Source organism: Pestalotiopsis fici (genome assembly GCF_000516985.1).
Source record: "Pestalotiopsis fici W106-1 unplaced genomic scaffold PFICI_Scf_12, whole genome shotgun sequence".
Lineage (NCBI taxonomy): Eukaryota > Fungi > Ascomycota > Sordariomycetes > Amphisphaeriales > Sporocadaceae > Pestalotiopsis > Pestalotiopsis fici.
Genome location: NW_006917102.1, coordinates 298,329 through 320,102, shown reverse-complemented (window position 1 = coordinate 320,102; position 21,774 = coordinate 298,329). Strand labels below are relative to the sequence as shown.

At 49.6% G+C, this 21,774-nt stretch overlaps 8 protein-coding genes across 8 annotated transcripts; 4 read left to right on the top strand and 4 right to left on the bottom strand.

Moving 5' to 3' along the window:
• Nucleotides 1–834: 834 nt before the first annotated feature.
• On the top strand, nucleotides 835–1,306 carry PFICI_13858 (uncharacterized protein; the record flags this gene model as incomplete). Its single annotated transcript, XM_007842439.1, has 2 exons — nucleotides 835–987; nucleotides 1,055–1,306. The coding sequence occupies 2 exons, from the start codon at nucleotides 835–837 to the stop codon at nucleotides 1,304–1,306; spliced, it is 405 nt and encodes a 134-aa protein (XP_007840630.1).
• A 678-nt stretch (nucleotides 1,307–1,984) lies between these two features.
• Nucleotides 1,985–3,630, top strand: PFICI_13857 (uncharacterized protein; the record flags this gene model as incomplete). The annotated part of the gene is made up of 3 exons (XM_007842438.1): nucleotides 1,985–2,044; nucleotides 2,110–3,222; nucleotides 3,286–3,630. 3 exons carry the CDS (start codon nucleotides 1,985–1,987, stop codon nucleotides 3,628–3,630), a joined length of 1,518 nt encoding a protein of 505 aa, XP_007840629.1.
• Nucleotides 3,631–3,807: 177 nt separating this feature from the next.
• PFICI_13856 (uncharacterized protein) lies at nucleotides 3,808–4,706 on the bottom strand (the record flags this gene model as incomplete). Its single annotated transcript, XM_007842437.1, has 2 exons — nucleotides 3,808–4,340; nucleotides 4,421–4,706. 2 exons carry the CDS (start codon nucleotides 4,704–4,706, stop codon nucleotides 3,808–3,810), a joined length of 819 nt encoding a protein of 272 aa, XP_007840628.1.
• A 3,708-nt stretch (nucleotides 4,707–8,414) lies between these two features.
• PFICI_13855 (uncharacterized protein) lies at nucleotides 8,415–10,035 on the top strand (the record flags this gene model as incomplete). Its single annotated transcript, XM_007842436.1, has 8 exons — nucleotides 8,415–8,562; nucleotides 8,617–8,670; nucleotides 8,727–8,866; nucleotides 8,975–9,004; nucleotides 9,056–9,131; nucleotides 9,197–9,467; nucleotides 9,523–9,593; nucleotides 9,659–10,035. 8 exons carry the CDS (start codon nucleotides 8,415–8,417, stop codon nucleotides 10,033–10,035), a joined length of 1,167 nt encoding a protein of 388 aa, XP_007840627.1.
• A 319-nt stretch (nucleotides 10,036–10,354) lies between these two features.
• Nucleotides 10,355–12,806, bottom strand: PFICI_13854 (uncharacterized protein; the record flags this gene model as incomplete). Its single annotated transcript, XM_007842435.1, has 5 exons — nucleotides 10,355–10,779; nucleotides 10,837–10,971; nucleotides 11,023–11,361; nucleotides 11,432–11,624; nucleotides 11,688–12,806. The coding sequence occupies 5 exons, from the start codon at nucleotides 12,804–12,806 to the stop codon at nucleotides 10,355–10,357; spliced, it is 2,211 nt and encodes a 736-aa protein (XP_007840626.1).
• A 745-nt stretch (nucleotides 12,807–13,551) lies between these two features.
• PFICI_13853 (uncharacterized protein) lies at nucleotides 13,552–14,227 on the top strand (the record flags this gene model as incomplete). The annotated part of the gene is made up of 2 exons (XM_007842434.1): nucleotides 13,552–13,944; nucleotides 13,997–14,227. 2 exons carry the CDS (start codon nucleotides 13,552–13,554, stop codon nucleotides 14,225–14,227), a joined length of 624 nt encoding a protein of 207 aa, XP_007840625.1.
• Nucleotides 14,228–14,421: 194 nt separating this feature from the next.
• PFICI_13852 (uncharacterized protein) lies at nucleotides 14,422–16,166 on the bottom strand (the record flags this gene model as incomplete). The annotated part of the gene is made up of 3 exons (XM_007842433.1): nucleotides 14,422–15,254; nucleotides 15,313–15,772; nucleotides 15,834–16,166. 3 exons carry the CDS (start codon nucleotides 16,164–16,166, stop codon nucleotides 14,422–14,424), a joined length of 1,626 nt encoding a protein of 541 aa, XP_007840624.1.
• Nucleotides 16,167–18,664: 2,498 nt separating this feature from the next.
• Nucleotides 18,665–20,036, bottom strand: PFICI_13851 (uncharacterized protein; the record flags this gene model as incomplete). Its single annotated transcript, XM_007842432.1, has 4 exons — nucleotides 18,665–19,214; nucleotides 19,280–19,674; nucleotides 19,730–19,834; nucleotides 19,887–20,036. The coding sequence occupies 4 exons, from the start codon at nucleotides 20,034–20,036 to the stop codon at nucleotides 18,665–18,667; spliced, it is 1,200 nt and encodes a 399-aa protein (XP_007840623.1).
• Nucleotides 20,037–21,774: the final 1,738 nt, after the last annotated feature.

The window sequence follows — 21,774 nt, the reverse complement described above, 5'->3', positions numbered from 1 at the left end:
AGTCGTTGAAAGTTTTCGATCCGGTGCAAAATTGCGAGTTCGGGTACAGGGCCTTGAGCGCTAATTCTTGTGACCCGGTGTCTTACGGGTGTCAGGGGGCTGCCGATGCCCCAGTCCATCTCCGTGCCGCATCTCGCCAACATGATAATCGCTGCTAGTATATCAAGTACACATTCCCCAGTCTACCTTATATATGTGATTATCGAAACCCACCTATTAATTACCAGTATTTGGTGACCTCGGTGATGTCGGTCTTGAACGGATCAAAATGCCTATCGTGTCAGAATGAGACTGTGTATCACGTTGGAACAAGAAACGAAGGATCTCTGATCTCGGGGCTACAGAGTACATATGTCAATTGATTATTGTGCGGCACAGCTGCCCTACGGAGCAGCTTTCAAGGGGCTTTCAAGGGTGAAATAGGCCAACCTTGGAAGTTATGTGGGGAGGCAACATGGTTCGGTGGGGAGTTTCCAGCACCTTGCAATGAACCATGCAGCATAACGGGTTGTTCAAGGGAGCCAACGTGTAATGATTGGGAGCCCAAAATGTTGTAATCGCCAGGGCATGCGTAGGGCGTTATGGACGTTGAGGTATTCCCGTTATGAGATGATAGGATTATCGAATAATCGTTAAAACACCAAGCAAAACTCAACATAGTTAGTACTAGATAAGCATCCAGGTGGAAGTGAGAAAATAGTCTTCTCAAACTCTTTGCATCTTTTTACACGACCACTCGTCAGGAGAAATTGATCATTATTTCCTAGCTGCTCTACAGACAATTACTCCTAGTACAGGTCATCTTGTTTTAATTCCGATATCACCCAATCCACCATGACCTTTAGCATTCTACTTTTCAATTATCGCAAGCCTGGCGTGACTCCAGCAGAGTTCCGCGCCAAGTGTGAAGCCCTTATCCCTCTCATCAAGGAAATCACCGGCCAACACTTTCCTCTTGCACATACCCGCCGATACCTCCTCCGCACCGTAAGTTTTGTTGTTAGCGACAACTATGAGCATAAGCTGACTTGAATTTTGTCTTGTTTCTGTTCAGGAAGGCAAGGGTGAAACTGAGCGCAATCCAACAACCCCAGCTACAGTCCCGCGAGGCTCACAGGCGGACTTTGATTATGATGCCATTGCGGAACTCACCTTTGCTGACCAGGCTGCTTTTGGGAAATTCATCGCACTCATGCAGGAACCCGACAATGCCAAGAGGATTGCCGAAGCAGAAGACGAGGTTATGGACAAGACCAAGAGCGGCATTGTAGTGTTGGGAGAGACTATCGTAACAACAAAGGACTAAAAGGCCGACGCGCGGTACGAACTCTTCAAGTATAGATTCAACATCTCGCCACGAAATTGTCAGATGCACAACACTCTATACTTGAGCACGTCAACTCATTTTTGAATAACTTCGTGATTTATTTGATTGCTATCGTGCATACGTAAGCCAGTGTTAAGGGAAATGTAAACCAAGAGCAAGCATGAGGTGATCCCTCCCAGGATTCCAGGCTCAAGTGCTTCAGGAATTGAGCGATTGTAAAGGAAAGGTTCGGGTAGGAGAGACCTATAACCACTGGGCTTCCATCAAAATTATGATGTCGATTCTCAGGGAAATGGTAGCAGAAATCAATGCACTTATGAGCTACCGTTATCATTGATGTGACCAAAGATAGCAGTAATCTAGATTTCGCTTCGTTCTATTTCCTGACCTTGTCGCGATTTCATTTTGTTGCCAGACCCCCTGTAGGGAAGGTTCCTATTTAGAGCGGGGTCCCTTGCCGGGTGTAGCCCGCTACTGTATGCAAGATGTTAGTGCCGTCTGCTTGTAGGATCGACTTTGATCTCACGGGTCTGTCGAGACCGTCAAATAAAGAGTGTTGCTGACCTTTATTTTTGAATTGTTTGGTCTTGACAGCGCGCTGGATCTGGCAGCATGTAAAACCCCATTGCAAAACCTCGGATATCATCTCTCGTTGCCATGACTGCCATTCTTGCACCCTCGACTTTGCTAACGGCCCTGATAGCTGTACTGCCAACGGTAAGCAGTCTTGTGCAGCAACACTACCTCTGTCGCCCAAGATTGACTAAAACAGAATCTTGTAGTATCTTGCGTTTCAATGGATCTACAACCTCTACCTACATCCATTATCTCAAGTGCCTGGCCCGCGTCCATGGTCGGCATCGCGTCTTCCCTTTGTGGCATCTCTCCTGCGAGGAACAATAGTCCATGATATCCAGAAGCTCCATGCGAGGTATGGACCGGTTTTGCGCATCGCACCGAATGAGGTGACATTTGCGCACCCTGCAGCTTGGAACGACATCTTTCAGTTCCGGCCTGACCGCCCTCAATTCCTCAAAGATCCGGTGTGGTGGAATCGTCAGCCGGGACAGCCACTGTCCATCATTAATGCCCTTGACGTGGATAATCACGCCCGCATCCGCAAGACCATTGCTCCAGGTTTCACTGCCCGTGCATTGCGGTCGCAGGAACCCATGATACAGAGATATGTCAATTTGTTAGTCCAGCGGCTTCGGGAGGGTTTGGACACGGTGAAAGCTGGCCAAGTCAAGACGGTTGACATTTCTGTTTGGTTCATGTTCACTACATTTGACGTCTTTGGGAATCTCGGCTTTGGAGAGTCATTTGACTGCCTGCAGAACTCACGATATCATGCTTGGATCGAGCTCTTGTTCAACAGCGTCAAGGCTGCCTCCATGGTTGCCGCAGCACGGTTCTATCCGGCAATCGAATACGCACTGATGAAGTGCATCCCATCTTCTCTCAAGAAAAAGGCAGAGAACCACTATCTACAGATTGTGGACAAGGCCAACAGGCGTCGCAATTTTGAATTGCAGCGCCCGGATCTCATGCACCATGCGATTGAAGCGGAGATTGACAAGACCATATCAGAGGACGAGATCAATGCAACTTTCATGGTATTGACGACGGCGGGGAGTGAGACGACTGCAACGGTTCTCGGTGGCACATTCAATTATCTTGTCAACAACCCATCAAAGCTTGCCATTCTGGTCAACGAAGTCCGCAGTGCATTCCAAAGCGAGGACAAGATTACCGTGGCTAAACTCAATGATCTTACATATCTCACAGCTGTGCTCAATGAAGGCCTTCGTCTATGCCCGCCAATTCCATGGATGCTGCCTAGGGTTGTGCCCAAGAATGGGGAAAAGGTTTGTGGAGTTTGGCTCCCTGAAGGGGTAAGTTGCATCCTTTTCATTCTCGAGGTTGTGATTGAGAATACTAATCATTTGGCCCTGCAGACTCAGGTTTCTATACAAGTGTACACCATGAACCGCGATGAGGGCATGTTCCACAGAGCCCTAGAGTTTATCCCCGAACGCTGGCTACCAGAATCGACTACGGACACGAGCAGTCCGTTTTACAAGGACCAGCGCCAAGCAATGCAGCCGTTTAGTGTTGGTCCACGCAATTGCATGGGACAACACATTGCCTGGGCTGAAATGAGGCTCATCATGTCAAAGCTGCTCTGGAATTTTGATTTTCAGGCTTCACAAGGTAAGCAGCTTCAATGGGAAGATCTTCGGACGTTTCTACTTGTAGAAAAGAGGCCCATTCATGTAGATTACAAGCTGAGGGCTTCTTGAAGGTCAACTGCTCATAACCATGTATCTTTTGTGCCATGAACGATATTTATATTAATATGACTGATAACTGTGCCACTGAACGAGGCCATGCTGTCCTGCAATTCCAGGGAAACCACCACTTCTTAGTACAGCGTATGGCCTCGGACTTGTCCCCCATCCCTATCCGTGCGAAATGTCTTAACCACTGTCAAAGCCCTCGACGAGGTTGTTGCGGGCATAATCCAAGTTCTTCTTGAACTCGCCATCCTTGATCGCCATGGTCGCGCGGCCAAAGTCATGATTCACCAGCACATCCCGAACGCCATCGGGAAACCCAGTGTCATAATCAATAAGTGGCCCAAGATACCAAGCACTACTGTGGTTCTCGGCCCACCAGTCGTCCCTGTCGGCCATGCGAAAAGCGTGCGTCGATCCGCCTTCTTTGTGATATACGACCATCGGGTGGGTACCGTCCTGAAAGGTGGCGTCGCTGGCCAGCCAGGTATCATAGTCCCCGTGCTGCGACACCGCAACCACTTCGGCAACGTCGTTCTTGACAAAGACCACAATATGCTCCCACTCGTGGCGATGGCCACCAACGTCGAAGAAGTGCTGGACCGCCACGTCCTTTTCAAAGTAGTAATCGTACACGTGGCCACACCAGCCTCCGTTGCAGCGGGTGCGCACGTAGACGTTATTGTTGAGGAGATCCGAGGCGTCGCGGCAGGCGGCTTGAAAGTCCCAGAATCAGCATATAGACCAAATTATCATGGTGAATGATAGAAGCACGGAATGAAGTATGCTCTCTTACCTTCGCCACCTGTGAAGTCATGTCTCAGACCGCCGGCGGTTTTATTGTTGGAGTCGATTGCAGGTGTGTTGTAGCAGCCATCTTGATCAAAATCCATAATTGGCTGGAATTTCTTCTGATCATCCGTGGCCTTTTCCGGAAGTGCTGAGGGCGGTTCACGACGCTCCAGGGCGCGCAACAGCTGCAGAGGCGCGCCTTTTAGAGGAATGGCTCCAACCAAGGGCACAAGAACACCGAGCGAAAGAGCAATGCCCATTACTATCGTAGCCAGGGAAAGCAGACGCATTGTAGCTACCACAGACCGAGGAGTGGATAACGTTAAATTTGTTGAATACTTGTCGATGATGGTTCTAGCTCGAGATGAGCCGAGGAAATTGTTGCAATTCTCTTGAAGGGGCAATCCTTCTCCACAGTTACAGGGTAATATATATGTTTGAGTTGCATGATGTCTGGTGAACCTGGTCCGTTCTCGGTGCTGGAAAAAAAAAAAAAAAAAAAAAAAAAGGGTAGTGCGAATTACTTGTTAGAAAGGCGAGAGCTCGGCGTCTCGTTGGCGGGTGCCTGCAAGGTACCATAATAAGGTTTCTGCATCGGAAAAGGAGAATTTGGATTTCGGCGCCCTTGAAAATTATGCTCAGCCTCATGGTGGCGGGAATCCGTGAGAGATTAGATGCACCTACGACTGAAATGTGTTCTGCTGCCTGCGCTTGCTTGTAGAAAGAATTATATTGGTCGCTCTCATGGTACAATATAGGTAGCGCTTCAGAAAAGGTTGATTGGTCAGGATATAGTGGCTGTCTTTGTATTCCGCCGCCTAGAGTGTGACCCTTCCGGCAGTTTTCCTGGAAAGTATTTAGGTAATAAAGGAAATTTAGACATTTTTCAACGACGCACTGACTCCAGGCTCTAGTACGAACCTTTTTTCTACTTATTCCTGGAACTGCAAGCATATTTCTGCATGAGTGCCATGGTGATTCTTCACCATGGTGTGTAACTGAGCGGGCTCAGAAGTTATGTCATACTGCTTGACCTATCTTTTGACTCATCTTCAGCGCTGGATGGCCCTGGCAATTCTTTTTCAGAAAGCTGACCTGGTCACTCAAAGCTTGAGAATCTTTGAGAGAATTAGCTGTTTGCAATATATATAAGTTTACATAGACTGTGCAGACATAATCCTTTCGGAGGGGGCGGTCCCATTGCCTGATTAACAACTGTTGGCAAACATTACTGCCAATTTCTTTCGATTGAACAGTTCCAACTAACAGGTCTCCGGACTTGTGTCTGATGACGCAGGAATCCAAGCTACCGTTTATACCAGATGTGGCTACAGGCATCGTGCAAACGATGGATCCGTTGCAGGTTCGGCGACACGGCACGGTTGGTGGATAAGCCTTCACCCTAGACATCTTTGGTTCCGGTACAGAGAATGAAGCTACCCGGGCTTGCTTACAAGACTAATAGAGGAGTTCAAACTTCAAATACCGTGGATTACGGCCGGTGCAGACCGAGTTGGCTACTAGGCCAAAGAAAGAACGCCTCCTTGGATTTGAACCATCTAGTTTGCAAACAGGGATATGCGACAAGAAGATGCAAACCACATTACAACAAATATATATATGGTAGCCGTCGGGGTGCATCAATATCCCCGGAAGTGAAAGTGCAACGATGAAAAGAAGAGCTACTGATGAGTGACACGGAGACAGCTGCCAGTTCTATTCGGACATGTGAAGGCCTTGACCACCACCTGGCCCTTGAAATATCAAGGCTATGAATTACTGTCCACCAGCTGCCTCCTGAACTTGGTCTGCTAATGCAGGCCCAAATCACGAGCAGCCATCCCAAAACAGGTATGCCATTGCAAAATCCGTCATGTGCAGCTAATGGCTGCTTATCTGACTGTTTGAGTTTACCCCAATACCCAAACACGTGGAATTTAGAGTAGAGGGCAAGAGTCGGTCTGGGTAAACAACAGACGGTAAACACCTGGGAAGCAACCTCAACACAAGTTGATGAGCAAATCATTCGCACAAAGGGTTAGCCTAGATAGTTGGCTGGCAGCGCTGGTGGCCAACTAGCTACAAGCAAAAAACGTGCCCATAATCAACAGTCAGTGACAGTCAAAACTTTATCCGACCCTCCGCGCAATGGACGAGCAGCGCTACTTACTACGAGGACTTGGTCTGCGCATGTTCTAACCCTTAGCACCCGCGCCGGCCAGACCGCACGTGGTCTCGCCCTACAGCCTGTCGTCTTCGATCAGTATGTCGACTTGAAGCTTGTTTCATCGAGAGACTCTTGCAACGCTTCAGGGCAACGAGCAATTGAATTGGTTTCCGAGACACGGACGGCTTCGGGGAATGTCTTTGCCTGCCGAAACGATGGCCATTCAAGACATTCTCTTGATGGATCTTGAAAATCTATGCGCTTCTATCCGTGTCTGAGATCTTTCCCATTATTACCTATTCTTTGCGTAGGTTATGTTTCAGTTGCCATTAATGAGCACAAATTACAATACCATGATTTCACCTTGGCAAGTTCCCCACACATCTCTCATCAGCACCATTGGCATCCAGCGACCCACTGCTAACCATCCAGCTGGAATTTTTGCATACCGGCGTCGTAGACCAAAAGATGACAATTTTTGACAAGGGCAGTCTAAAAAAACATTTCAGCGAACCTACATGTGTTCACCTTATCGTTCAACCTCGAGGTTGAGGGTCCGAGCACCCTAAAATCGGTGCTATCCATTCCAAGTCATCGAGTCATCGGTCTCGACTCTGGAACTGGACAGCCTTGAACAGACGGCGGCTGTCTCTTTATTCGGTCCCGTCACGGCCCAGATCTATATTTCAAAATCGACAATTTCTTTAGTCCGTTTTTCTTACCCGCCTTTGGTGTAGAAGAAGAATAAAAGTCCGGACTGGATATATTCTTGTCCGTCCAAGAGTAAGACACCATTTTGGCTGAGCTCACGATATTGTCGAGTCTGAAAAGGGGAAAACTCCTTGGCAACGCTCTTGTCGCCCCCTGTGAATGCAGTATTATGAAAGTGGCTTTTTTTTGTCTCGGGACCGGTCTCTGAGCAACTCAGTAACGCGACACGGGGGACAAAACATTGACTTGCTCTCTGCGTTCTGCAGCCAAAGTGAGACTGCCCCCGATCCTGCACTTGCAAATCAGTACAGATCGCCCATCACATTGAGGAATCGGTCAACGGGGAGAGAGCCCTCTGAACCCAACTATCTTCCAAAAAAGCCCCAGAGTGTCCACTGACTCGACATCATAGCCAGAAGGGGGGAACCACACAGAGTTTCAACGGTCTCTGTGCCTGCAACGCCACGCACGTGCTGGCTTGTACGATCGTAGGGCTCAAGTCCACTACACCGGCTCTCTGGTCCAAGGGGATTGGACGGATTGCAATGATTACACAAAAGAGCCGCATTAGTGCCATTGGTTTGCAGCATGCAAGCTATACTCGGGCACACCCATTTTGGGTCAAGACGCTGGGAGGAGGAAGAAAAGCAGGCTGAACTGGCCATTGGGAATTAGAGTTACGTCGTGATTGGAGAGCTGAACACTGTTAGATCGTAACTAAGCCGTCTTTTTACGCTTGGGGTCGAGAACCGCCAGGCCTCTAGCACCCATCCACCCCGTGCGGCCCTCGCGATTAGCGTCCTCGGGGATTGCCTAGCCCTCCCTCTGGCCCGTCCTGATGGATGCAGAAAATGGACAATGGCATCAAGTGGATGGGAGAATGGGGGTCACTGGTGCGTGGGCAGGCCTTGTCCCTAAATAGAGTTCATGCGCCCTCCTTGCCTTTGACGGGACATCGTTTTTCTTTGCAAAATTGCCCATGTCGAATTGCTATTCTTGAGCACCACGTTTTCAAAATTCCGATCCCCGTTTCTTACTCGGAGGGTTAACACGACATCATTCCGTGTCTGGCTCTTCCCGTGCCGCCCGTTCATGGAGCGCGGCATCTCGACTATACAACATGGCAACACCGCAGGACTCTCTTGGTGCACGGGCTGCAGGTCATGAAACTCCAGAGGGCCAGGGACTGTTTGTGGTGCCCTTGGCTGCTACCGTTTGTAGCATGATTGTGGCCATCATCTCCCTGACTCTATTGTCGGCATTCTTTGGTTCGTCATCATTGCTACGAAAGCAGTCGACTGTTGTAATCTAATGAATGATAGCCCTCCGTTTCACATTCATCACATCATGGAAAAAGGCACCATTGACCAGCTGGGGTAGGTTAAATGCATGGGTTACATTGGGAGTCAAACAGTAGCTGATATCGTCGCAGTCATCTTGGCCATTTACATCGACTCTTGGTTATTTGTGGCGATATCGATGATCCTACGCTGGGGACCTGGTATCAATAACAACTTTGACATGTGCTCCACGGCCATTTTCCTGTGTTTGGCTTGTTACATTTCGACCAAGGTGAGTACTACATTGAGCTTTTGGCAAGTGCGCCGTACTGATCATTTCGACAGGTGGTACGTTGAATTGCTCCGGGACATAATATCTGAATCAATCTAACTTGTCTAGTTGATTTACTTTTTCCTAGTCGAAAAGGCTGTAAGTATTTCTCCCGGTTGAACCATTGACCATTGTGCTGATATAATGCAGTTTGTTGTCTGGGGAGGTGGCAGAAATTCGAGACTCGAGTCCAAACTGTACATTTTCAACTCATTCGGCATGTTGAGTAAGTCCTTACTCCATCGTATCCCGGGCGCAAATCCAGAAAAATCATCAACTAACAGTCCATAGCCATTTTCATCATCATTGGAATTCTCAACTTTGTCTTCCGAATCACGTATCTCGACAATGGAAAATGTGTAATTGGGATGCAAAGACCTGTCTTGGTCCCATTGGTGTCCTTTGACCTGGGCGTAAACGTCTATTTGACTATCTTATTCCTGATTCCCCTGAGGCGCTCATATTCCTTCAACATGGACAAGACTTCGGGGAACGAGAAGCTGCGCGATTTGGTCAAGCGGACCTTCATTGGCGCAGTCACATCCACACTCACCTGTGTTCTGTAAGTTGCCATCCAACAGTCCCGGGTTGGCAGGTTGTGTCTAATGTGAACACAGTAACGTTGCCATCATGATGGCCCTGAACGGCGAGCCAGGATGGATCTGTCTATTATCTTGCAACTTGGATCGTAAGTCTTCTTACACTGGCCCGATCAAATGTGTCGACTCCAAGCTCACATGACCCGAACAATAGTCCTTGCCGATACGATCATTGTCCAATATGTCACATCTCGCGATAACAGTGGCACCCGAGGCAACTTTTCAGACAGAAGCAAAACATCAGTCGCCGTCGAGCGGTCCATCCACATTCATACAACCACCTCGAGCCGAACTGGCGGCGCCCTGGACAAGAGCAAGAGCGGCAGTGTGGCCGACATCGATGACGATATTCAGGTCTCGCCGTTCCGAGTGGTGGCTGCAGGAGGATTCCAAAAGTCGACCGACAGACTCAAAAGAGAATGCACCAATGAACGATGCTGGGAAGAAGACATAGAGCTAGCCAACGTGGGGAACCTCGACTTGGGCACCCAGACTCACATTGTCGCAACGACCACGAGGCCTTTCGCTTGAGGGATAAAGAGTATACTCAATTTCTACCAACTTCAAACATCTGTATTAAGCGAGCGTTGTTGCACTTCAGATACCCAGCGTCATAGCATTTTCAAAATTTATACTTTAGCCGTTTCATTAGTCAATCTTTTTTAGCGAAATTCTCCGCCTATTGGCAGCTTTTTAAGCAATCATGGATGCCGGGATGCGACTCCACTGAGTATCGGGATCTGTTCTACTTGGCCATGATTCATCATGGACTATCTCAACACCTCAAACACTGCCTATAGTCTGATAGCCTCTAACAGCAACATATGGGTGGCAGGCATGGCCTGTCGACTCACTCCAGCCTCATCCCCGCCGCTTTTGCATAGTCGCCAGCCTTGTGGCCATGCGTCTTTTCAACATACTCTTCAAACTCATTGGCAATGCGAATGGTCTGGGCCAGATGAGCAAAGCCCAGGGGCTGGCCACGAAAGCGGGCGAGCTGACGAGCCGTGGTGATGGCGTTGCGAATCTGCCGGCCGTTAAGTTCTTCCTTGGCCAGCACGTCAATTTTATCGCACAGTTCTTCTTGGGAAATACTCTCGCCATCCGCAAGGGTAACGTTGCTGAAGCCATCCGCGACGGACTGCTTGTTCTCTTGCTGTCGTCGGAGCAGGCTGAAGAAGTTGTTCCAAATCTCCCACCGTCCCTTGTAGTCGAGGGGTGGGTAGTGCAGAGCCAACTGGACTCGTGATTTGAAGGCTTCGTCAAATATGCCGACTTGATGGTTTATATTATCAGTATATCCGCGAATTGAAATATGAGATCAGGTCTCACCTCTGTTGGATGTCAGAATCAAGATCCCCTCGTAATACTCGAGTGCCCGGAGGAAGACAGATACTAGAGCGTTTCGTTGGAGATCGGTCTTTTCACGTTCTTCAAGAAAGACATCACTCTCATCCAAGAGCACGACTTAAGGCCATTAGCTTGCTTTGCCGCACAACGAGCGACCCTCCTGCTCACCTGCTTTCCACGTGGTTCCAATATAGAGTACGCTTTCAAGGTACTGCTCCACGCTTTCAGGGTTCGTGCCAATGTCTCCGCAGGTGACTCGATATAGAGGCTTCTCCGCCAGCTCTGCAACGCTCTCTGCAGTCAAGGTCTTTCCCGTGCCGGGCCCGCCGTGGAGAAGAATGATAAGCCCGTTTCCTTTGCCTTCAATCACATCCGTTGACATGGTCGAAGATATGTGTATTTTGACCATGGCTTCCATGAGCTCCTTCTTTTGCGGATCCAGAACGAGTTGACGAAAGGCCCGCTTGTTCCATTCGGGCGGACGGAGATCCTTGACCAGCAGAGTTCCTAGAAAGAATTCATCATTTAATCGTACGAGTCAATCATTGAGGGTTGTAAAAGGCCATAGCCTGCTTACTCCATTTTTTGTCATGCATCCCAAAACCTAGAATTCTGGGTGGGAGAAGCAGGACAAAAGATCCCTCTGGAGGCGTCTCGGAATCCATAAGCTCTTGACTGAGCCGAGTTGTGCTGTTCTCGGCTCTTTGACTCGCCGCTTTTTCATGCAGCTCGTGATACGTAACAGTATCAATCATATAGCGAGGATTAGACTACATGTATGATCCGCATTAGCCAAAATATACAAAGGCTGAAGCGGGGAGGGGCTATATCACCACGCGGATTTGGAATGGGGCTGACTGAGCGACAGATGCAACAAGGTTCCTTTTTCGACATGACCAGAACATGTTTCCTCGGCTTCGCAGATGCTGTTCTATCTGTCCGGTCGTATCAAATCGCAAGGGATAAGCTGCGAGATCTGTGATGGGAATCGGTTCGTTGGTGGCTGGCCAGGTAATTATGATTGTCTTCTGCTCTTGGTGAAAAACGCCATCAAAGATCCAATGATAACATCGAAGACGTAAGAGCTTTTCGTCTCGATCCCAAACAGGAATGACTTCTGAAACATATGCAGTCGGCTCGCCGCCATCGGTAGTAATAATAATCTCATTTGGACCAAAGAGCTTGCTCATGTGGCCTCTGGTTACCATGCCCTGCGCGAACAATGCGTCTGCCTCGCGGTATTCGGCGCCAAATGAGTCCTCCACGTAGTCGAGAAGGCCAAGCACAAGAGCCTGGTGGTGTTCGCTCAAGACTTCCGGCGCAAGAGCCCGGATCCGATCTCGTACATGGAAAATTTGCAAATAGGGCGGCTGCAAGTTGGCTTTCCATCCGGACAGTAGAAGCGGCAGAGCCGCTCTGAGTTCATTCATGGCAGACTGGGTATCGCTAGACAGTACAATGGACTCGTCATACGGCTGTGCTGGCTCGACCGGGTTATCCTGCAACCTGTAAAAGTATGGGCGCAATGCAGCGGCCGTCTCTGAATCCGCATCGGGGAGATGCGACAGGGTAAACTCATCGTCGATGACGGTTGCATAGACGGTGCACTCATACGTGCGAAGAACTACCAGTCCAATGTCAAATTGGACAGCCAAGTAGTCTTCCAGACTGTTTTGTATACACTCTTGGCCTCTCAGAGCGCTCGCCTTGGTATCTCCCGCAAAGAGGCGAGGCTGGTCCAGATACAATTTGGGATCGTGCCGATCGTGCCCAGGCATGGACTGTGAGCAGTGGACTCTGTGCACAATCAACGATCTAACGTTGTTTTGATTGGAATCTGTTGAGCATTTTCGCCGACGTTTGAAAGGTTTCCCAGAGGGCAGCAAAAGGGCGCTGCTGGCACGTTTGGACCTCGCACGAGCTTCTGCCATGGCCGCAAGAGATGATTCCATGGTTGCAGCCACTTGTTGCAGGCTGGGCCGCCAGAATGATTGAAATTGTGCCGTCAGAAACAACTATGAATGTTTCGGGGCAGTGGTCAAGCCGTAACTTGATATATATGCCCGTCTGTCGCGAGGCTCGGGCCACTACAGCCTTTTGACGCGATCCGGATCCTGATTGTATACACTAGATATTTACATCAATTGAGCACACGTCTGCGAAAGGGTGCTGGAAAAATTTGGGGGAGGCCTTGAGTCCTCAAATCACCAAAGTAGCGTAGGACAGTAGAGGTACCTCGTAGTCTTCAAAATTCACTCAATTTTGGTGATCTTTCTATGAAGTATGTAGATGTTTTCTCCACTAGCTGCTGGGCGGGCGCAGCTGTTGGACATAAGTGGGCTATTCCCGCGTATGAAAGAAAGAAGCAAAAGTGAATGAAAAGAAGAGATTCATGGATTAAGCAATGATTGGTGCAGGACTGACGTCGCAAATGCGAGTGAGCGTCGCCCCGTTGCTATGTGGCAGGCGCTGATAGGATGTCACTAGCAGGCTTATCTGTGTTGGGGGAGGCTGAGCACGCTGCGGTCAGGCGTTCCAGTACAGTGTAGTTGCATACTGGTACAGGTGCAGCAGGGGGGGAGGAAAGAGGGTGGAGGAAAGATGATGTGAATTCAGATGCCTCGAAATCGATATCAACACCATCCGATGGGGAAAATGATTTCAAGAGTTGACAATGGGCGAACCGGGCCACCAACAATGTCTACATCTGACAAGTTGGTATCGCTTCGCCAGTCGGGGCCAAGGACGCCTAGTTTACAGGCAGGATTCATTGGTAGCGAACGTCGATCGCCATTAAATCAGAACGGACTCGCAACAGCAACAAGTCAGCCAGCAGCCTCTCTGAAACGTACCATTTCGGAGGATCTCTCGAGCGAGAACGAGAGTCGCAGAAAGAAGCTGGTTTGCCTTGCGCAGCGGCTGCACGTCGAAGTCGGCCAATCTCCTGTTACTACTCCAAAATCGAAATATGCCCCGCTGTCCGCCACCGTGCAGACTTCGCAGACGCCCGGATCCAAGTCTGATCTGAGAAAATTTGGCTGTAAAAGTTGCAAGACATTCCTCGCACTATATGAGAGTATCATTAGTAGAGTCCGTCACAACTACCCCCAATGGCTTTTTTCTTTACTGACTAGACAACTAGAATTTTCGTGGTCAGCACGGCAAGGCTTATCTTTTCTCCAACGTCGAGAATGTGGACTTTGGAATGCCACAGGAGAAGTCCATGACGACTGGGATGCATACTTTGCGCGATGCCAGATGCCTCGGATGCGGCGAGGTCATGGGCTGGAAGTACGACAAAGCCAAGGAAAAAAGCGAAAGATATAAGGAGGGCAAGATTGTGCTTGAAGCAGAACTGCTATGCGCCGTGTAGACTTTACGCTTCGAGACCCCCATAATGACTTTCAACTGCCTGGTTATAGCTTTCATTTCTCGTGCTAAGCTGTGCAGCAAGGAATATGGTTTCTAAATAACGCCATCACGACCTTGACTCATCTCACAGTAATTGGACATCCCTTGCTAATGTCGAATTTCTCCGTGAAGATGTGAAGAGGACCCATTGAACGGTCACAGCCTTCTGCCCAGTCCGTTCCAGCCTACACTTTGATGGGGTGATCGAGATCCAGGTTTTCGGAGGCGTGGAGGTACGGGCGAGTCTTTACCCACGACCAAGACTCCCGAGTTTGATTGCTGTTCCGTGGCTTTTCTGCTCCGAACCGGCCCGTAGCTGACCAGGAGTAGCTTGATGGCCATGCCCGCGCTCTGAAAGCGATCTGCTAGCATCTCGAAAGCTTGGACGAGTTTGTTGGCTTCCTCCTCATCTCTAAACACATCCTCGGCCTCGACAATGATGAAACACGTGGCCAGTCGCCGCAGGATGGAGCACAGCAGGTCAAACCACTCAGACTCGGTGTGCGAGGCGTGAAGCTTGGCCGTGTTGAAGTTCTCGGGTTGAGAGATGACCAGACCTGGCTCCAGCTTCATAGACTGATACACGAGAGTCCGCAAGACCTCGATGGCGGAAACCGCGTCCAGATCCGCAAAGCTGATACTTGAGAGGTACCAGATGACCCTCTTTGAGGTGGGCTGGAGAGTGCCAATCAACTGCGTTGCAATCTCCTTGACTCGAGACTGTGCCCTAGGTTGTGCCTGCAGCACGAGCAGGGACGTCTTTGGTGCCGAGATCCACTGGCCAAGGCGTTGAAATATCTCAAAGGTGTCTCGATTCTGACTCCGCCATGGAGATGAGCGCCGTATCAAGGATCTGTGCTTCTGAAGAGCATCTTCAGGCGACCGCTTTGGTTTCAAGACTCCCAGAACATGGTTGAAGTGCATGTCAACAAGTCTAGGCTTCATGTCCATCACGTTGAGGTGGACTTGATCGATTTTCCTGTTCTCGCCTGGGCATGCCATTAGCTGTATTCTAGAACTTTGTGAGGTGAGAAACAATCCGCTTACTCGTGATTATTTGAAGAACCTTGTCGACGGTTTCGGAAAGCTCTGCCTGAGCCTGATGAAATCGGGCTTGCATTTCGTGCAGCTTTGTCTCTCGTTCCTCGAGTCGCTTGCTTTCTCCTTGAAGAAACGTCTTGATCTCCCGGATTTCTACCCTCGAGGCCAGGCTCGAAATGTCATCAATCGTCTGGGCACAGAGCATGATTTGCTCAACGGTATCCTTGTAACTAAGCTCAAAAGGCTTGAACAGGGCTGTGAGCGCTCGGCCTGCCGGTCCGACATTGTACCACTTTGTAGCCTGCTGGAGGAAGAGCAGGATATGGGCGTATAGGCTTGCGATGGCTTCTTTCATTTCGTCAGTCTGGTATAATTCTGCGTTAATTTCAGTCCTCGGAAGGACCTGCGCAATTATGGATAGTGCCTGCGCAAATTGCGTCACAAGATTGGCATGATTGAGGATGCCCTATATGTGCGAGATTAGCCAATATTATCGTGGTTGTTATATAACGCTTTGATTTTCATACCATGAGAACAAACTTTACCATACCCCAGACCAGCGAGACGTATTCAGGATGGTGTTGAGACAGCGTGTCGAGCACCTGTCCATAATATAGTATTCGCTTGGACAAGCCCCGGATCCATGCTTTCACGCTGCGTTTTCCTTGTGCCGCCTGATCATATTTTGCTTCGGCCTGCCTTGAAATCCCGAGGAGATCATCAAGCGACGTCGATTTTGCATTTTGAAGCCATGTCAAGGCTTTGGAATTGCCCTCAAACTCATTTTCAAGGTATTTCAGGGCAGCAGCATAGCTCTCCGCGGCGATATCCCTCCTTGCGACATTGCCAGAGTTCTGCATCTTTACTATCTACCCGGGCATTTGTTGCTGGGAAGAACAGCGAGAATTACTTCAAAGGCGACAGCAGCAAGATACACATTCCGCCGCTCGCAGGTAGGCATTGAGGCTATGTTGCTATTGTGTCCAGCCACATTGGACATACGTGGGTTCCAATCACAGGCTGCGATATGCTTGGCATACATTTGGAGTCATGGGTGCCCTGTAAGTAAGCCATGAAGATTCTATTGACGTGCAATCAAGCATTGAAGTGTCGCAATGTTCTCCATCTGTTGATGAAACTCCCAAAGGCCCTCAAGCTTACTAATGAGAGGGTCTGCGCTCATGTATCTGTGTCGGTCTTGATTATAGTCCGTATAAATGTGCCTAGGTACTACCCATATAGGACCCGTTAGGAGCATTGCCTGAGTGGGTGCGACTGGTAGGGCGCCTAGAGCCCCCTAAGCGGCCGCTGGGGCTACTGACCGAGTGGCCTGTGAAGAGCCCATGCGCATGGAAGAGCATTGCCCATCAAGGGGGGCAAAGTACTGAGAAAACAAACCTGTAATCTTTGCTAGAGCATTACTGCCCACCAATTCATCCAGCCCATACATCCCATCCATTGCAACGATCGAGTGTTCGGGTACGCTAACGTAGGGGTTCGGCCGACTGACTGACAAGAATGTTTCGCGTCGGGCTCACTAATGCAGACACACACAACCAGCGACACGACGTCGCAGTGTTTGCCGCGCTGTACATGGCTAAACCTGTACGGCCGCAGCTAGTCAAGTTCTAGACCTCACCTCGACGTGTCTCGATGTCCGAAAGCACATCGGAGGCTCCTAAAGTCTATGAAGAAGAGGAAACATGCAACTTCTCTGAGTGAAAGAAACTGAGTGACATGTCGCACCACGCGGCAATGGGTCATGTAATCATTGACAGTGATGGTTCTTGCAGAGGATCCCCTATCGCCACCAACTTTGTTCGTCTTTCAGCGCACAGAATAGTCGCGCTATGCCCCTACCAGCATGGTCGCCGGCATCAAGCCCGACTGCGCCAAAAAGGACCGCCATGAGGACATTGCCACGCACCTCTTGCTCACAGCAACTACTATCACTACTTCTGACATGAATTTTGTCCAATCTGCCTTACCCGAATCTGCCCGTTGTGCTATTGAATGGCCCTATTTGAGGATATCTGACGTGCGAGTCATGGTTGATTGGATGCGGGAGAGACAGTGAAAAATGCCTTCTGTTCCTTCGTGATGGTACCCAACTAAACTACCTACGTTAGTTTGCCTTAAAGGGCTGCGCAATAAACAATAGAATGGGCAACAATACGAAAATGACCCCTTCAAGATCTAGTATTGGTATGAATGCTCTGTTATTCGTGACAAGGCCAATGGAAAGCGCAATTACTATCAGCAAAGACCGTTGGCCTAAAAATCTACTCAATGTACCATGTGTGATACCTGGCTAGCCATCTTCTAGAAAAATTGTGATCGTCAATTCGTGCACCGGTTACTGAGAGCCCGGCAGGCAACTTTGGTCTTGACCTTCTGGGCTTGCGACGAGCCCTGGTAAATTGGTCGGCCGAGAAGGGTGAGAATAGGTAGGGCTCCAACGCCGGATTTCAACCTTTGCCGGACTTTTGCTTGGCCCAAACCACCACGTGGAAAGCTGAATTTGACGTTTACAAGCTCAAACTAACAGTATATCATAATGTAGTCGATTAATCTGAATTCAGTCAAGCGGCAGTAGATGGTCCCATTTCTAAATCGTATGACTTTTTTCTTCTTCTCCAGATTCCTCAGCCCAGTGAGGATGCCTCTTCCCCGATAAGCTTAACAACTATTCCCTCGCCCCCTGCCAAGGTCCAATGAAAAAGACCCATGCCGACTCCCCCTGCTCTTGGTGCCATGATGTGCTACAGGGATGCGAGTCGGCGGTGTCGTGCATGATCCATTCCGCGGTCCTGGAATTCACGGGGAAGGAGAATTCAAAATTGCATTGCCTGTGTGGGGGGACAAATCAGATGCAGATATTTGACTCGTTTGTTCTCGGCCCAATGGAACATGGGTCAAGCTGACTGACCTGAATTGCATTGATCTGACGTGTCTTTGTCGTTGCTCCTTGTCTTTCCCCTATTATTCGGGAAATGGCAAGACATGGGTCAATCTGGGGTATGTGTGGATATGGCCCCCAAAGTTTACAGAAACACCACGTTCCAGGCCACGAAAAGGGAAAGAGAAGGGTTCATGTAAATTCTTTGTATTTATTGATTTATGGTTGTTATTAGAAAGGGTATCCCAAATCCCGCTCTCTGCTGGAGTTTAACAATAATAAAAAAAGTATGTGTGTCGAAGATTGTACAGGAAACTGTGCTACCACTTCAAGGCCAACCCAACCTAGAAGGGAGTCTCGTCTTCCCCCCATGAAAAGTATCGTTACATCATGGTACTATAGTTGTGTCTCATCATTACCGCAACCACCGGGTTTTCTTTCCTCGCCCCCTGGACCTTTCTAATTTCTCGTCTGAACAATGGACTTCTTAACGGTAATGTTCCAGGCACCAGCACCACCTTGTTGCGAGTGGGCGCCGTGGCGGAGATCCTCGTTGGCGGCCTTGTCGGCCAGGTTGGACTCGCTGCTGTTCCAGTCATTGTCGTGGATGGAGCCCGAGCCCTCGGAGCCGGCGTCGCCCTTGTTCTTCTGGCCCTCGAGGTCGATGTTGCCGTTGCCGTTCTGCTTGCCGTAATCGATAACAGTCGTGACGCCAAACTTGTTGTTGGTCACGTCGTGCATGTCAAAGGCGTCGCCACCCTTGGTGTGGTGGTCGCTGCCGGTCCTGTGCCATCCTGCGGCGCGCGCCGAGGTGCCGTTTCCGCGGGCTGAGGAGCCACCGAAGAAGGTCTTGAGAAGAGGTCGGAGAGTAGCCACACAAGCGGCCGTGATACCGAGACCGGTCTCGACGGTCGACCAGATGGCAACATCCGAGGTAGAGTACAGGAAGTCATCGATATCGGTCAAAGAGTAGAGATAGGGGAAACGGACAATGGTTGCACTAGATGCACTATATTTCATGTCTGTCAGCAAGGCAATCCGAGAATAATAGCCAGAATAAAACGTAGAACTCACATGCAACCAGCAGCCAGAATGGCAACAACCGAAATCTTGACTTGCTTGTTCATCTGCAAATTCCAGACAAGGAAGACTGGCAGAATGGAGTAGGTCCAATCTGTCCAGCAAGAGATGGCCGAGTATCCGTAAAAGGCGTTGGCGACAACTGATGCGTCCAGGCAGTGTCCCTCTGGCGGGACCGCCGAGGCACGCGTCCAGAAATAGGACGTGGGCTTGCACTGCAGGACGAAGAGCAGGAAGAAGAACAGACTGTAAACCTCGGTAACGCCAATAACGACGTAAATGATTATTCTGTGCATTCTGGTGACACAAATTCGTAGCAAGAAAATGGCGATACTAAGTTTGATGGCCATGTTTGTCAAGACGTAGAGAGGTTCGCAAGTCCACCACATCTATAGAAATGTTAGAAAACCTCACATGAGGAACTGGAATCAGTGTACCACTTACTTGCATGGCCTTGGGTGTACCTCCATCGGGGATATCCTTAACGTGGCGACCAGTTCCATAGTGAACACCAGTAATCTCGTAGGAGCAGAAGATGATGAACAAGAACTATTGTATCGTTAGCATTGTATCACGGACTCTTCGGGATTGAATGACTTACCTGAGCAATCACGGCCAGCCAGTCATCGGCCGCAAACGCCTTGATGACCCATCCACGACAGTATATCCGGAGCAGACACGCAATGGTTGAAACGAACAGAAAGGTGTAGGTGATGGCAGCAATCTGCTCTCCGCGGTTTTCCTCTGCCATATTGCAAAGAGGTGTTGTCCCCGAGTGAACAGGAGCAATAAAAAAACAAAAGATCAAATGAATGGAATGCGGTGCAATGCCACGATTGGTCCTAGTCTCTCTAATGGAACAACACGGGAACGGGAACACAAACTCTAAAGCCAGAGGGAGGGGGGAGGAGAAGGGACTATGTATATCAAGGCAAAAGCAAGGATCGTGGGTCCCTCTGCCCTGTCCCCATGGGTCTCTTTTGCCACAACACGACGGTGACAGAACCTTAGGGTTGCGGCTCCAGGCTTTTGGTACGTGCGAGCGGCTTCGACAGAGAATATCCAAGACAAGAGACGCCATCTCGTCTAGGACAGACGTGAGCCTGCTACTAACATGGTGAGAGACCCGTTGACTAGGACCCAAGCGGCGATAGCTTGCAAGCCGGGGACGGAACTACAAGCATTGTGGCTGGGCCAGAAGATTGTCAGCTTGGGTGGACAATTGTTCGAGAACAGGGGACCCGAGCACCTGATTTCTGACCTCGACCTGAACTGAGCATTGAGCAGTACCCAAGCTTGCCAAGTTAGCTGGTTAGCTGGCCTACTGGGTATGTACAATTTGGAGACCGCGGCAGTCTCAGGCAATCTAGTAGGAGCAGTGATCGTCCCCGTCGTCGGTTTTTTGAGTTCAACACTAAGGACTAGTCCATCTCGATCCTTATCCTCAGAATCTTTACGTCCGGCCAATCAAGGACCGGTCCAAGCATCGACTAGATCAAAGTCCGGCAAGGTCCCTTTTTTTTCTTCAGCGCTCTGCAGATCCATGACACGCGTGTCGTGCTGGGCTTTTTGGTCCTCCTTTAGCCATTGTTCAGAAGCCACCTTGGGAGAGAAAAAAGGGTAGTTCAGGGGCGCATCTTTCTAAAGGTTAGCGTACCGAGACCAGCAGAACGGCAGTCTGCCTATCCAGCACATCGTTTGCCAAGAGCTGTGAAGATCTATCTTTCCCGTTGAGCTGGCTTGCATAGCTTGCATAGCTTCAGGGTCGCAAGATCAAAGAAAGGTGTGTGTGAAGATCTACCGACTATCATTTTCTCGATACGGCGCCAGAACATCTTCCATGGTGGGTTTAGCGAAGCGAAGCTGAACAGGTTCGAGAAAACCCTGCTCGTACCCTTGGTACCCCATATGGCTGAGTATGATGGCTGCATCTGAAACCATACCCATGTGCCATTCTGCAGGGCCGTTGTGCAGTGAAAGCCTGTTTCATAAAAACAGAGCCTCTGTCATTTTCGCCTGTAATACATCATGATGCTTTCCCCCTCTAATACCCAGCGAGTCTACATGCATCTCGAGAGCCTGGAACCACAACTACGTCGACTCGTTTGACGGCTCGAATTGGCTCAGACCTGTCCCGAATAGTCGGGTTCTTCTAGATCCTTGACTATCACTTCCCAGCTAATGCCGGATTGACATCTAGTCCCAGGCTGTTGGCTTCCACGGGCATACATAGTACTGTAGCATGGCCAAAGAAGACGGCTACCCACACACACTGCCTAGACAGGCCACTCACAAGGATTTCCCTATTGGGGAATTCACTACGTTAGTGTCCAGCGCCATATGGTCATTGCGTGCCCAGCTACGGAGGGGTTCAGCCGAGTGGTCAAGAGAACAATTTACTATAGTAGCTGCTTGTCGATCGGCAGATCAGTTGATTGGGTCAAATTCCCTTTTTCCTTCCTTCACAAGCGGACACAGCAGGCAGAGAG